Below are 16,509 nucleotides of genomic sequence, written 5' to 3' on the forward strand. Positions count from 1 at the left end.
AAACTCACAGCGAGCCTCCTGCCTCAACCTCCCAAGTGCTGGGATTATAGGGATGCACCACCACACCCACTCGTTGTTGTTTTAAAATGACAAGGTGGAAGTAACTTGTTGTGCCACAGTGGTGACAAATTTAGCTGATGTTGGACAGGAAAGAAGCATTTAGGATTGATTTTTTTTTTTTTTTTGAAGCTCTTAATCTTTTAAGCCTGTCACTGATAACCAGCATATTTCTGCTTTAAGTTAATATTAGATGATGGTGAAATTAATATTACATAAGGCTTACCCTGATGAATGCTTTTTCTATAGACATAGAAAATATAAATTTTTTTCTTTAAAAAAATCAGTTAATGCCACATAAAGCACAAAACGGTTTTTACTTAAGTGTTTTGGATAAGATAGCATTTTTCAAGAAATGCAACTGCCACAAAATTCATATCTTGCAAATAACAAGCTGTTGGTACAGATCACTCTTGGAGAAGAACACACTGCATAAAGGGTGTGACAAATGCCAGTGCTATGAGGATCGTCTGCCAGCAGACAGACGTATGACTAAAGGTTATTCTTTGTTTCACTAGGTTGTACAATGTCAAGAAATTCTACTGTTACTGAAAATACTTAAATACTTTCAGAAATGCTAAATTAAATACTTACTTTCAAAATTGTGACTTTGTAGTTCCTAATTCCTAAGGGCATTCTATGATCCCGTGATGTCACTATCAAGGCTTCAGCAATTCTTCCCCGGAAGTCTCTGCTGGAGACTGGCGCACTCAGGTGAGTGGGATGTTCTTTCTGTGTAAACTTCCGGTTCCGGTGCAAGGTGGCAAGGGGCAAGCAAGGAGGGTAGACAGAAGTTTGCATTAGTTTGCCATGGCTTCCTTAACAAAGTGCCACAGATTGGGTGACTTGAACAACGGAAATTTATTGTCTCATCAATCTGGGGCTAGAAGTTCAAGATCAGCAGGTTGGCAGGTTTGGTTTCTCCTGAGACATTTCTCCTTGGCTTGTAGATAGCGCTCTCCTCTGTAGGATTATGTAATCTCCATTCTGTACATGGTGTCCGAATTCCTTCTTCTTATGGGGACATCAGTCACAAACTTTGGGTCGCCCTCATGACTTTATCTCATCCTTTCAAATACTGTCTCCAAATCACATTCGGAGGTATTGGCAGTTAAGGCCTTCAATTTACTAATCTAGGGGGATACTATTCAGCCGATGAGAGAATCTAAACATATTGTTCAGGTAAACAATTAACAGAAGAAACAAAGTCACTGAAATCTTAAGCAGAAAATACAATCAAAGTGATCATGGATTGAGACTTCTTGTGAGTGTATTATGGTAATTTCTGATGTGCTTTTTAACTGAAATTTTTATTTCTTCTGCATAATATGTGTAATACTCAATTGGTACAAATACCTTAGTTCTAAGAAAGACAAATTTTCCACCAGTTTTTAAAATTTACCTTAATATTTCTTATCGTAAGCTTATATTTCTGTCATGTGTGTTTCTCTAAATAAAGACAAATGTGTAATAATCATTCACTTACCAGAGTCCTGCTATTAGCAGGAGCCCAGACCAATCCTTCCCTCATCTATCGTTTTTAAATTATCCCAAATAAAAGATAATAGAAAAATTCTACCAACACAATGAATACGCGATGGGTATTATCACTGTTAACAGTCCTGTTAGTGAGTGGGCTACCAGGTAGGATGAAGCATTTGGTGCCCCGTCCTTGCCATACACCCTCCCAAACAGTGTGACGGTCAAGACGGGGCTCGATGTCGGCTGCAGACTCAGCAAGCGTCCATCGCTCGTCACCTAGATGCAACAGAGGAAAGCAGACCTTTAAAATATACAACCCGATGACACAGCACTTTTACGATGTGGAACCAATGAAAACCGCTGGCCAAATTCAGTTCTATTGGAAATAGTTGGAGGACTGGAGATGTAGCTCAGTGTCTTCCAGGCACAAAGCCCTGCATTCCCTGTTCAGCAACACACACACACACACACACACCACAACAATTTTAGAAATATTTGAAATGTACAGAGCATAAGAAAATTTGAAAAACTGAAGCTATGGGACGGGCATTGATTGATTAGTTTAAAAATGCCTGTAATCAATATTCTAGAAATCTAGATCTTTCAGATAAAAAATTTTTTAAAAATTCTCCTCTGAATGAAAGAGTGACTTCACTTGGCCAGAAGTGAATGGTCCAGGCGAGGTCTGAACTAAGCATTTGTCACAGGCTTCTGTCACGCTCCCCAGCCTTTAGGCTGTCCCCTCGCCACCCCCCTCAAGTGGTTTCTGACAGGCAAGAGGAATAAGAGCAGAATCTGCAGAATTCAGTGGAAGAACATGACTAGGAAAAGCCCGTGTGAAGCGGGAGATTAGTTCAGGGCAGTAAAGTTTGTGCCTTCTTGTCAACACCAGCTTCTGTCGAATTCTCTCCCTTTCAGCTCTTCCTTCTCTCCTCTCTGACTGACTGTCACACCGGACCTGGACTCGCGTGAGGAGAGGGATCCTGTCATCTTCTCAAGCTCATCCCTGGTCGGTGGTCTTAACGGGATTCTCTGCTGAGGCTAGTCCTGAGCTATTCTGATCAAAACCTCTCCCTACTCCACTGACCAAGCTCCTCTCTACAGTCTGGATAAGATTTATTTCCTTCTATCCAAGCACATACAATCGTAGTAGCAACTTCTAGGCAAGACGTTCAGCCTGTTGCGTGTCCTTCCTGATCCACAAAGATAATCTGATCCCTTTTGAATGGAGATTTGCACAATATTTTGAAGCACTTGGGTAAGGTTTTGATGTCAAGCAGTGCTTCTTCTTTTATGAAATTAATTGGCCATATCAAGCAAAAATTGTTACCTGAAATTCTCTGGGCGCAAGCTGAACTTCACTCAGCAGCACCTCAGGGAAGACATATTGGGTCCCAAAAGTGCCGCTGAGGGAGAACATCTCGAACTTGGTAGCAGCTGTGTCAGCTGAGTCACCACAGCTCTGTACAACAGTTGTCTTACACTTCAGCAGGGTGCAGATCTAGAGATGTGAAGCATCAAGAAGTCAGAGCAAGTGATGTGCATGCAATGACTTGATCTAATCATTTCACAATGTATGTAATATCAAAGTATCGTACACCACACAACTACTTTTAATATCATCACAATAAAGTTGTGGTAAAATTTTTTTTTGTCTTTTTTGAGACAGGGTCTCACTATGCAGTTCAGGCTGGTCTTGAGCTCGCTTTGTAGCCCAGGCTGGCCTCAAATTTGCAACAATCCTCCTGCCTCAGCCTCCCAAGTACTGGGATTAGAGGTGTGTGCCACCACGCCCAGCTGTGGTGAAATTATTTCAACTGATTTATTTAATGCTAGCTGCTCTTTAAAAAAACAAAAATAATAAGAAAATCAGTTGAGCCGGACATGGTAGTGCATGCCTGTATTCCCAGCACTCAAGAGGCTGAGGCAGGAGGATCACAGTGAGTTTGAGGCCAGCCTGGGCTATGTAATGAGTTCAAGGCCAGCCTGCACTACAAAGTAAGACCCTGTCTCAAAAAAAAAAAAAAAAAAAAAAAAAAAGAAAGAAGTTACATCCTTTGTATATGAACAACAACTTTTCTTCCACTATACTTTTTAGCTACTTCTATATAAAATCTAAGTAAGGGAGTCTTCTCACCACAGATGGAAAGTTCCCAAAAGCAAAACCCAGATTCATGTAACTAGATCTGAATAGCATCTTCTAATCCACCTTCACCTCTTGCCAGACTAAGGTATTAGCATTGAGCTCATCTCCTTGCTGCAAGTTTGCAGATGACAGGCAGGCACTTCAGGGAAAGGGTGTTGAGATGAGAGAAAAATAACTTTTAGGTAAAGGTAGAATGAATACATACTTCTATTTTGTTCCCTTATTAACCTAGAGAAACCAACACTAACTTTACAATAGAGATATAAACCCACAGGACAGGAAAATAAGACAGACCACAGCAACTTTAGAAATTGGGGTGCTGATGCAATAAATATGGTAACTGATTCAGGACAGCTAAGAAACCCAGCTAAACTGGAGGTGCTGAAAGCCAATAATCAACCCCACCCACACTGGAGGACACCCGCAAGATTCCATCACTGGGGTCACTCAGCACCCCAGAGCTGAGAATATGTTATGATGGCTGAAGGAAGAAAAATTAGTGGGTAATTGTGAAGACGCCCTTACATGCTAAGTCCTCTACAACATATGAGCCTCTGACACTGCCATACTCCAATAAAAGCCTGGGAATTTATTGCAGGGAGGTAAAGCAGATGGTCTTTAGATGAGGGTATGAATGACATAGTTGATGAGGATGACATGAATGAAATCATACTGAATGTTAAAAATATTTCCCTCTATCACCCCGTGCAGGCACCCTGCAAGGCCATTTCACCAAGCTGACTCCATAAATGCCTAAATACAGACTTAGAAATAGAGTTACCACATAAAGTATAAGGCAGGACTTCCAGGCAAATTCATGTCCAGGAATGTAACTCAGTGGTAGAGCACTTGTCTAGCACATACAAAGCTGCGGTTCTCCGACACCACAAAAGAAATTGTCAACACAATGAGCAGTTGTTTAGTGTAATTACATATTAAATATTGAATGGGATACACAGTACTTATATTTAAAAAGTTGTTGTTTATCTGAACTTCAAAGGATCCTATGTTTTTTTATTTTAATTAGGGGCCCTGTAGAGGAAGGAAATTAAAAGCATCTTGAAACCTGAAACCTGATCCCAAGAGGAAGTTTCTAAAGGTGCTTCCTTCAGAGATTCACCTAACAAAATACCCAGCTAGATCACCCTGCTGTGAAACTCAAGGTTGGTTGGCAAGTGTGTAGTCCCCACACACTCAGGACTTGCAGCCAGGTTGTGTCATCCTCAAGCATTACCAGGTATCCCATGAAAACTCCTAACATGAAAGACAGAGCAAAACAAGCAAATAAAGGCAAGGGAACTAGAGACACCTATTTACAAAGATCATGCCAAAAACCAGGAAGGAAGCTCTTACCCTTCCCAAAGCTAAAGTCAAAGCAAAGGTTTTTGAAGACCAAGGAAGCTGTGTTGACAGATATTCACAACCATGCAAAAGAATATCTGAAGGTCACCAACTCTCCAGCTGCTCAAGCCACTGAGGTTTGCAAGGCAGCCCAAATACCCTCAGAAGAACATATCCAAAAGACATAATCACTACACCTGATCACTATGCATCATCATCCCCTGACCACGGAATCAGCTATGAAGAGACTAGAGGGCAAAACCACACTTGTGTTCTTTATGGATGTCAAGGTCAACAAGCAGCAGATGAAGCAAGCTCTGAAGAAGTTGATTGACACTGATGTGTCCAGCCCTTGACCAGCCCTGATGGAGAGAAGGCATATATTCGACAGCCTCCCAAGCACCGTGCTTTGGATAGTGCCAGTAGAACCGGGATCATCTAAACTGAGTTTACCTTACTCTAAATACACATTAGAAAGGAAGGAAAGGAAAGAAGGAAGGAAAAAGGAAGTGAAGGAGAGAGGCAAGGAGATGGAGGAAGGAAATAGAGACGATAAAGAAATATCAAGAAATTTTTCTATTTTTTATGGCACTGTGGATTGAATCCAGAGCCTTCACAACCCTAGAAAGAGTTGATTCAAAGAAACCTAGTGTATGAGGATCAGAGGCACAGGCACTGAGAGATAAGAAAGAGGGGCAAGTCCAGAGTGTGTTGTTGTGACCCTTCTCCAGGACAAGTTAGGTCCTACAGTGACAGGCTCTAATTTTGTATGGTACTTTTCCTGTGAAGCATTTGCCACAACCAAACTTAAATAGCAGTCTTCTTAATTTCCTGTTCGATACTTATCAATACTCCCTTTAGACATAGCTCTATAAGGCAACACTTACATTTCTCCTGCTCATCCTATCTCTAGCTTGCATCAGGTGCCTGCATATGGCAGGTATTACATAAATACTTGGTAGCAGAACTGGTCTGCATGGAGTAGATGAGGATAAGTAGTGATTTAAAGAGTTCGGAGATTGGACCAAGGCCAGATTGCTCCTACACGGAGAAGCAGAATTGCCCAAGGTTTTCTGACAGTCCTATCCATCTTGCTAACACATTACTCAAGCCCATGGATTTGAACTGTGGTTTTCAGCAGATGTTTTAGCTCTAATTTCTTGTATCATTGGGGAATAAATTTTACATTCCAAAAGCCCCAGAGGCTAGTGATTTAGAGGGCTCTGACCTTGGGGAAAGGACCTGGAAAGGCCCAAAAGTAGTAATCTAAGGAAGAAAACCCCTACGTGCATTTGGTAAAAAGAATTAACTTCATTCTCTATCATTTATTTGTTTTGATTTACTCAGTAATTTCTTAAAATATTCAGGATGCCCCATCTCCCATGCCCTTATAGCAATTGCTCTAACTCTTTATTTCCTTCGGCTCTTCAAGCTGATTTACTCAAACTTTAACCGCTCTGTAGAAAATGCCACCACTTCCTTCTTTTTCCACATCCTTAAAAATGTTACAACATCACAGGTATGTACCATGTGACACTTAGAAAATCTGTGACATAATGCAGGGGTTTATTTCATCTTTACTTCACTTTCTCTCTCTTTTCTTTGGTTAAGATGTAGCTTTTAGTGATAATAGTGATTTTCTTGCATAACATAGCATCATAATTAGATTTTGAAAGATTATCAATATTGTACAATAACAAAATGCCCCCCACAATAACAAAATCCCTTATCCTCAATACTAAAATCCAAACTTCTCTGAAAATAAAGGACTTTTCTAAACCACTTGACATTAAAATCAAAGTAGAATAAACATAAGGCTGTAATGTGTTTGTTTAAGCTATTTTGGGTGAATATTTCCATGTTTTCCAACCGATAGATTTATTCAGGGTGTTGCCCCAGACTCTGCTGGTAATACACCTAATATATGTCAAAATTCTTCTAGAATAATTCCAAGTCCTAAAACACGTGTGGTGCCGGTAGACGACCCTGTTGCCTCAGTATTGCTTCCTCTTATGCATCCCTTTCTCTTTTGCTGCTCTCTTCCTCAGGCCTGTATGGATAGCCAAGGCTCATCTGCTGGAAAGAAACAAGACTTCTGAGCACAAGTCTCTGCACAGCGCTGTCTTGTTCCCCTTTTCTTGTCTCAAAGTTTTTGGGGAAAACATTCATTTCCCCTCTCAATATCTTGACTTCCCTTCTCAAACACTGTCATGAGCTCAGGATATGCCACCAGGATTGGACCCATTAATGCCAATAATGCTAAACATGTTTCATAAACTTGACTCTCAACTTCCTCCAGCTGAAAGTGTTTACAATTTTTGGCATCCACAAAAGTTCTATTTGTAAATTCTTTTATTTCTCAATCATATTTGTACATTCCTATTCTTTTATTTCCTGTCCAAATACTGGAGTTCCTAACGGCTCCACTTCTACTACCATTTTTCATTGTCCATATACCCATGTTCCCCTCAAAGTAAGACCTAACTGGAAAGTAAGGGCTGGGATTACCACAGTGATGGTCAGTGTCATGCATAAGATCATACTTAACTCTTCTCTTCCTTACCCTGTAATTGTAGATAAGGCAAGGCCACTGGGGCTGGCATTTTTTATTTCTTGTTTTCAAGGCTGACTATTTTCTAGTTAGATCTTATTTTCAGGGAAACAGGGTAGCCATCTTTGCAAAGCCATCCACTCTTGGAGCTTTAATCATCACCTATATCCTGATGATTTTCAAAACAGTATTTCTAAGCCCAACCTTCCTCGATCATTAAACCCATATATTCAGCAGCCTATTGGGTGGCTCCAGCTGAATGTCCCATAAGTGCTTTAAAACTAGCAGGTCCCAGAATGAACTCAACATCTCTCTATTGCCACTTGATTCATTCCTTTAGCATCCAGATCTCTCAGCACCATCTCATCTACCTAGACACTCTTGCCAGAACCTGGCATAGTCTAGACTCTTCATTCGACTTTCTGGTTCCATAACAAATTAGCCACTGAGTTGATTCCCAAATATTTCTTTACGTTATACTATGCATTTATTCCTACTAACATAATCTTGGTCCACACTCTAATAGGACCATTTTATTACTCTAGTTTTTTTTAACCTAGGTTAATCTAGTTTCAAACTACATTGTGTCCCAAAATGGTCTATTCAAAAGCAAATCTGACCATATCATTCCCTTGTCAAACATCTTTCAGCTGCTGACTGGCAACAACAGAATAATGTATGGATCTTGTATATGCAAGGTAGGGGTTTATGGGATATGGTGCTGGGTCCAGGCTAATCCTCTGCCAGCCCTTGCTTTTCACATTATACCCTTCCTGCACACCCTGGTCTTCCACATATCCACACTCTTGCTCATCCTCCCACTCCATCTAGAATTCCCTCCACTCTCTTTCACCCAGATAGTACCATCAGCTCCAGAAAGTGCCCTGGATCCTGAAATTAACTCAGTTCAGTCCTTATTCCTCTTAGAGCAAAATGTACCTACTGTGTTCTACCACATGTGAGCCTTTACTGAGATTATCTATTCAAAAGGTTTTTTTTTTTTTTTATTATCCTACACGCAAAACTTCTGAAGAGGAAGGTCTATACTTATTCATCTTTATGTCATTAGCACTAAATGCCTACCTGGCTTATAGGTGGAACTCAATAAACGTTTTTGAAAACATGTAAGCATTGGTACAGTGCTTGTCATAAAGCAATGTTATGCAGTCGTTATCAATCCAGCATTCAAAGGCACTCAGTCTCTATTATGTGAATAATGTGACATAAAGTGAGTTTGATGAATGATGTTCTGGGAGCACCTGGGTGATGTACCTTAACCCAGGTGGGGGGGTGGGCAGTGACTGCAGAAATGCCATGGTGAAGATAATAACTGAAAATCATTGTGAAAAAACAAGCCATGCAAGCATTCACAAATTCTGCAGATGCTGGCAAACTGGAGGTAGACAAATGCATCTTCAGTCGAGGCACACATGAATAGAGGTGGAAGAAAGGGGCAGAGAATAAGAAAGGGCCACACATCAAGCCTTTGTGAGTCTTTCATGTTTGAGAATTTGACCTTTCAGTTAGTGACGAGTTGTTAGAAAGTGACATAATCAGAAGTGGTTTCTCATGATTTTTGCAATAGTAGTGTAGGGAATGGGGTGGATAGAGGTGAAATGACCAAAGAAACTCTGTTAAGCAGGTATTGCAGTCATCTGAGTGAGGATGGGGCCAGAATAAAGAAGAATAGAGCAGGATCCATCTCACCGCAGTATAATAGCTCACTCTTTATGTCAAGGGTTAGCAGACATTGAATTTGCAGCAATAAACTATTCTACTGAACAATCCCAGACACACCTCCATCTGTCTCCAGTACATAAACACTTAATGTCAAGCTCTTTCTAAAGCAAGATAAGCATTAGTGAATATAGAAAGAAAATGTCTAAATTTTAGGCCACGTATGAGAATTTATCTATCAGAATTACCTAAAATTTGAATAACTTTTAATGTCAATATTGCAAATGAGTATTACGACTTTTTTCCAACCAGTTTAAAATTGGACTGATATCTAGAATTTCAAGATTTAGCAAATAAAAATACAAGCTTCCCAGCTAAATTTGTTTCAAATAAAGAAAAAAAAAAATAGAATATGTTCCCTAATGAGGGACATACATACAGTGTACTAAAATCATTCTTTATCCAACACTGAAATTTACCTAAGCATCTGTATTTTATGTAGTAACTCTTCTGACCCAAATCATTACCTGTAGATAATAGCGCCCTTCAACAGTATGTAGCCCATCAAACGCTCCTAAGGCATAAACTTCATCTGACCTCTTTTCAGACATCTGGTAGCTTAGATGACAACAGAGATCTTTCTGGCAGACTGTGTAATTTCCTGTGATTTCTTTGAGCTCCACAAAGATGTATTCATCATGAAAGACAGTTCCTTTAAATTCCTGGTTTCTCATTGAGAAAGCTTCAATACTGCTGGCATAAGAAGTCCAATTCACTATGGGGTGGTAGGGGTGGGAATCCAGTTGGGCCAGGAGGAGTTTTCCCTCCTTGGTCTTCATATCGTAATGAAATGTTTTTGGAAAATCGGGTGCATAGATGCCACTTCCTGGAAGTAAACAGTTGGAAGTACTGAGTGAAAAGTTGTTATTATTGTTATAAACTCATACTATCATTTCATTCCTATAAGCCATATATTTTACTAGTTTTAGTAAAATATGCTGGTAAGGAGTCAGAAAGATAAGACAAAATCCAATAAAATATAACACAAGAAGGAAAAGGCTCATGTCAAAAGAGAAAAAGAGTATATATTATTCAAGTTGAATAAGACTAAATCTACACAATAATGTAGATTGAGATTAATTCTACAGCATATCACCTGCTAGATGTATAAAATTCAAGAGTTAGATAGAAAGCCACATGCCTGTAATCTCAACTCTCCAGGAGAGGAGGTAGGAGGATTACTAAGTTTGAGCCTGATTTGGGCAATTTAGCAAGTCTCTGACTCAAAAGAAATTTTATAAAGGGCTGTGGATGTTCTTCCTACATCCCAATACCCATCCTCCATTTTGCTCCTCTTTCATCCTTTGGGTTTCTCATACAAGAGAAACAATGTGATATTTAAACTGGTGTGTCCAATTTACTGCATTTAAAATTATGGTCTTGCAGTGCATTCTTGCAGTGCACTTAAAAATGGCTCAAATTTATCTTCCTAATGGCACAGTAGTACTCCACTGTGTATGAATAGTTTCACTAGGGAGGGGCAGGGGAATGGAAGAAAGGGAAAAGATAAAAAAAAGAGAGGATGGAAGGAAAAAATGGAAACAAAGCTTTTGTACATGGGGAGGAAGAAGGGTTGAAGGGAGGGGAGGGGAATGGAAAAAAGAATTAAGATGGATCATGTACAGGTACAAATTCCCTATGATGAATTGATCATTATGCATACCAAACATGTACCAATAAAAAAAAAAAATCTCATGGAGAGGGTTGCAGATGTAGATCAGTGAAAGGGCCCTGGATTTAATCTCCAGTACTAAAAAGAAATACATACATACATACATAAAGTTGGAAATGATTGTATGGAGGAGCACATGTTATTAAAAGATGATCTTGTAAAACTGAACCTTAAGGTCCACACATTACCTGTCATTCTCAGCAGAGGGTTATGTAAATTGGAGGCAAGGAAATTGACCCCCATGCCCATAGCCCAAGCCGAGTGGAACTCAATGGCTGATAAATGTGGCAGAACATTCATCCAAGCCGTGGGGAAAAGGATGGTGTTCACGTGGCGGTCTTTCACCAGGGTGACAGCAGGGTCATGGAAGAGCACATCAAAGCACGTGAAAATGCCGAACTTCCCAAAGGCAGTGTCAAAAGTCACGACCTCAACCTCCTTGGGTGTATCGAATTGTTCTTCCCCCATGAAAAGATTTTGCTGTGATGAACAGAAAATTAAAAGAAAAAGAACCCTTTAAGATGTTTCCCCAGAGATCACTGTCCCTGGGAAAGTGGATGCTCATATCTAATTAGGCAGGGCTAGTTTCCTCTGTGATAGGGGTCTTCATAGGCCAGAGCCCCTCTGGTGGGATGGAGCCTACAATTCAATCTTCACATTACTGACTTGCACTTGGGCACCCTTGTCTTTAACCTTACAAGGTAAAGGAGTGAAACACACAACCCCTATTTGTGAAGGATGCTTAACTGCTTCTTGGCAGCAAAGAACTGTATTTGCTTCTCTCTCTTCAAGACCAAGTCTGTCTGATGAGTTCCTGAACACGCCCCCTCTGAGAGTCTCTCCACACCTAGTCATTACTTTTCATGTTTTGCTTCTACTCTGTTTCTAAAGCATCCTTATTATCAATTGTAACAGTTTCCCCCCTCTTAAGCATTCATTAAGTATTCAAATACCTGTTTCTTTGTGCATTCGTTTTACCTTATGGTAGCGGGCCACCAGCTTTCCCTGAGAATCGAACACCACATTCGTGTTGTACTGGTAACGGCCGTCAGGGGGACACTGAGGGTCGCTGGCGTTGCATGGCTTCTTGTCCCCTATATTTGCCACCACATAGATGGCATTGTCTCTGGCCAGGCAGCTGAGTCTTTCTTGTACTGGTGCATGGCCAAATCTGGTTTATATTCATTGGAAGAAAGAAAAGCTAAATCAAGCTTAGCTTTTAACTTAACTCAGAATGGCATTTGCCTGAACCTATTTTTTTCCTGTATACAAAAATAAATTCTTACAATAGATAGAAGAGAAGGATTCAGATGCAAAGGCATCTGGGCAGGATGGCATGCATTTATAATGCCAGTGCTGTGGGAGGCTGAGGCAGGCAGATCCCAAGTTTCAGCCCAGCTCGGGCAACACAGTGACTTAGAGAGATCCCTTCTCAAAATTTAAAGTTTAAAATAGGGCTGGGGATGTAGTTCAGCATAAAGGTCCTGAGTTCAATCCCCAGATGGCAAAAAAAGAAAAAGAAAATGAAGAGATTAAGGAAGGAATAATGGAAGGAAGGAAGAAAAGAAGGAAAAAAAGGAGGGAGGGAAGAAGGAAGGGAGGGAGGAACAAAAAGGAAGTTCAAAAAGAAAAAACCACGCATGTGGGAATTTGGCTGTAAGAACATCTTCTAGGGTAAGATTCCAGGTCATATATATATATATTTTTTCTTCATAACATGGTACCCTGTATCATAACCTATAATCACATATTCACTTATGTGTTCATCTTTAAATGTCTGGGGCATTATGTAGATATTATGGGGAAAGACCTGCATATCTTGCTTACTGAACCCATGCCTGAGAGCAAAGGAGCATTGCAAACATTTTGAATGAGTGAACCAAAACTTGGAACCAGGAGGATCCTGGAAAGATGGCACAGTATGAACACCAGGCATGTGACTTCCTCCCAGGACAAAAGTACCACTGCTGAATCTCTCTGATGAACTATTTTGGAATTGTGAAGTCAATACAAAGGTTTGCACCTTTCAGGGAAGCCAGGAGATGTAAATTTTAGTTAAATTCAGCTGTAATCTCAGGAATGCCATTGATTTTACACCCCCAGCCACCAACAGAAGCTGTGTGTCTGTTTCTGGAGGAGCTTGTGGGCAACTTATGGGAACAGGGTGGGACAATAAGGATGAGGTCCTCTAAACATCAGGGCTATGTGCGCTGATCACTGGCGCTGCTTCTATGCAGGGAACTCCAGGCACAGAGGCGGGCACACAGCCCTGCTCCCCCACATCCGTACTGCGCTGGGTCAAGCCCTCCCTGCAGTGATCACTGCTGTATTTAAGGGAAGCAGGCTTTTTTTCTTTCTTTTCTTTTCTTTTTTTCCTTCATTTTTTTCTCTTTTTCCCTCTTCGGAAGCCAGCCATTTAAGAAATAAGTATACAGAAGCAATCAAGTAAACAGGAACTTTAGGAAGGCACACACAGGTCAGGGAAAAGGTAGGCTTAGAAGAAAACCCAAGAAGACTTTATACCTCACACTGATCCCTCACAGAAACAGTCTACAACAGAAAAAGGAAGAGGAGGGAGAAGAAATGCAGCAGCCCCTGAAAACGAAGAATCTAAGCTCCAGAGCTACAATATTATAAGACTCAAATGCTCGATTATCAACAATTCCCAAGGAAGGCAAAGGGGAATGCGAAACAAAGCACCATTCCGAGTAACACAGCAGAAAACACCATTCCGAGGAACACAAAACAAACCAACAGAAACTACCCCTGGAAAGACAGATGTAGGTGTAAAGACAGACTTCACAATAACAACCTTAAAGATTTCGAGGAAGATGTAGACAAAGTCAAGAAAGCGTGTGTGAATAAAACAGAAACATCAGCAAAGAGAAAGCCTAGAAGAAATCAAAAGGAAATTTTGGAGCTGAAAAGCACTACCATTCAAGTAAAAAATGAAAGGAATTGAAGGATTTGAGCAGACTGTGGGAGGCTGAGGCAAGCGGATCCCATGTTTCAGCCCAGTCTGGGCAACTTAGTAACGAAGACAGATCCTGTCCCAAACTTTAAAATTTTAAAATAGGCCTGGGGGTGTAGTTCAGTGTGAAGGCCCTGAGGTCAGTCAATGATCATGAAGATGGGATAAGTCAAATTACTAAGTCTGAGAAACAACAATGAAACAAAAGACTGAAGAAAATGGAATAGACCCTAAGAGACATTGAGACAACAAATGGACCAAAAATACCCATTGTGGGAGTTCTAGAAAGACAAAGCAATTGTTTGAAAAGATAATGGCCAAAAACACCCCAAATTTGAACAGGACATGAATAATCCAACAAGCTTAACATACTCCAAGCAGGATGAACACAAAGGACCCACACTGAAATGTACCACACTCGCCGGATGTGGTGGTACAAGCCTGTAATCCCAGCACTTGGGAGGCTGAGGCAGGTGGATCATTGCAAGTTCGAGACCAGCGTGGGCTACAAAGTGAGCTCAAAGCCAGCCTGAATTGCATAGCGAGATTCTGTCTCAAACAAACAAAAAAATGTACCACACTCAAATGAAAGCCAAAGACACAACAAGAATATCAAAAGGAGCAAGAACAAAATGACTCATAACATGTTCATGATCCCCAAAAGGACTACCAGAAGGCTTCTCATCAGAAACTTTAGGAGAAAATAGCAAACATATATAAAGCTGTGTGTAACGTGCTGAAGGAAAAACCAACTGCCAACCAAGAATCCCACATCCAGGAAAACTGTTTTTAAAAGTGAGGGAGACCTTAAGACATTTCCACATACATAAAAACCAATGGAATTTGTTGCTACTAAACCTGCTCCATAAGCAAGAACGTTCTTGCTTATACAATGAGCAAGGGAGTTCTGCGAGGTGCAATGAAAGGACATTAGATAGTAACAAAAACCTGTTTAAAGAAATAAAAATGTAGGTAAAGGTGAATACATAAGCAAATACACAGGCCAGATGTGGTGGCATACTCCTGTAATCCCAGCACTAGGGAGGCTGAAGCAGGAGGATCGCTGTAAGGTCGAGGCCAACCTGGGCTACAAAGTGAGTTCAAGGCCAGCCTGAACTGCATAGTGAAACCCTGTCTCGAGTAAATACACAAGAAAATGCTGTTGAACTTCCATTTGTAACTCTAGTTTTTGTTTTTTACAAAGAGTATACTACATTGAGAAAAAATTATTAGCTAACAACTAATATTATTGTACCCCACATTTTATTTCCTATATAATTTAAGAGATCAACTCATTAGAAACTATTAATATACAATGGCATACAATGAATAAAGATGTAAACTTGTGAAATTAATAAGTGAAAGGAGACATATATAAACAATTTATGTTACTAAGGTTCACACAAAGTCACACCTCACTGACCTTCCTAGATACAGCCAGAGCTATCTTACTAATCCTTTAATCCACTTTAATTGTCACAGGAGCCATGGTGAAAATAGCTGTACAATACACAGAAAAGCAAGAAACTGAAATTATCCCATGCATATTATCAGACCACAATGCAATGAAATTGGCAATCAGTGGCAGAAGAAACCACAAAAACTTCATAAACACATGGAAATTAAGTAACACCCTCCTGAACAACCAATGGGTCACAGATGAAACTAACCAAGAAATTAGATAGTTTCTACAATTAAACAATAATATCAGTGCAACATAGCAGAACTTATGGGACACAATAAGAGCAACTGACAAGGGAAATTTATAGCTGTGAATTCCTGTATCAGAAAAATAGAGTGAGCTCAAATAAACACCCTAATGTTAAACCTCAAGCTTCAAGAAAAAGGAGAGCAAGTCCAAATCTTCTACAAGGAAGGAACTATAAAGAGAACAGCAGAAATTAATGCAATTGAGACTAAGAAAACAACACAAAGAATCAAGGAATTGAAGAGTTTTGAAAAGATGAATGAAAATTGACAAACCCTTAGCCAACCTTCTCAAAAAGAGGAAAGAAAATACTCAAATCCATGCAGTTAGGAATGAAAAGAATGAAATCACAACAGATACTGCAGAAATCCAGAAAATCATCAATACCTACTTCAAGAACTTGTATTCTAATAGAAGGAAAACACAGAAGAAATGGGCAGATTCCTAGATACATATGAACTACCTACCAAATCTGAGTCAAGAAGATACAAAAATTCTAAATAACCCGATATCAACCAATGATATTGAAGATATAGTTAAAAACCTATCACTAGGGCTGGGGATTTAGCTCAACGGCACAGCACCTGCCTGACAAGTGCAAGGTTGTGAGTTCAATTCCCAGTACTGGAAAAAAACCAAAACCAAAACAAAACAACAACAACAAAAAACTATCAATAAAGAATTGACCAGGTCAGGACAGATTCACTACTGAATTCTACAAGAAATTTAGAGAAGACCAAATGTTGCTACTTCTCAAACTCTTTAATGAAATTGAAAAGTAAACAATTCTCCTTAACTTATTCCTAGAGGCAAGTGTTACTCTGATATCAAAACTAGAAAAAGA

At 40.0% G+C, this 16,509-nt stretch overlaps 1 protein-coding gene across 1 annotated transcript in view; it reads right to left on the reverse strand.

Moving 5' to 3' along the window:
• Positions 1–355: 355 nt before the first annotated feature.
• The window catches only part of Vnn1 (vanin 1), a 28,494-nt gene continuing 12,340 nt past the window's right edge, over positions 356–16,509 (reverse strand). Inside the window, exons 5-9 of the mRNA XM_005389217.2 lie at positions 11,965–12,157; positions 11,175–11,466; positions 9,782–10,140; positions 2,870–3,040; positions 356–1,815 (exon numbers count right to left, since the gene is read on the reverse strand). Of these exons, the coding sequence (XP_005389274.2) occupies positions 1,633–1,815; positions 2,870–3,040; positions 9,782–10,140; positions 11,175–11,466; positions 11,965–12,157 (1,198 nt within the window). The 3' untranslated portion in view covers positions 356–1,632. The remainder of the gene's footprint in view (positions 1,816–2,869; positions 3,041–9,781; positions 10,141–11,174; positions 11,467–11,964; positions 12,158–16,509) is intronic.

Source organism: Chinchilla lanigera, unplaced genomic scaffold (assembly GCF_000276665.1).
Source record: "Chinchilla lanigera isolate Chin_1 unplaced genomic scaffold, ChiLan1.0 scaffold00035, whole genome shotgun sequence".
Taxonomy (NCBI): domain Eukaryota; kingdom Metazoa; phylum Chordata; class Mammalia; order Rodentia; family Chinchillidae; genus Chinchilla; species Chinchilla lanigera.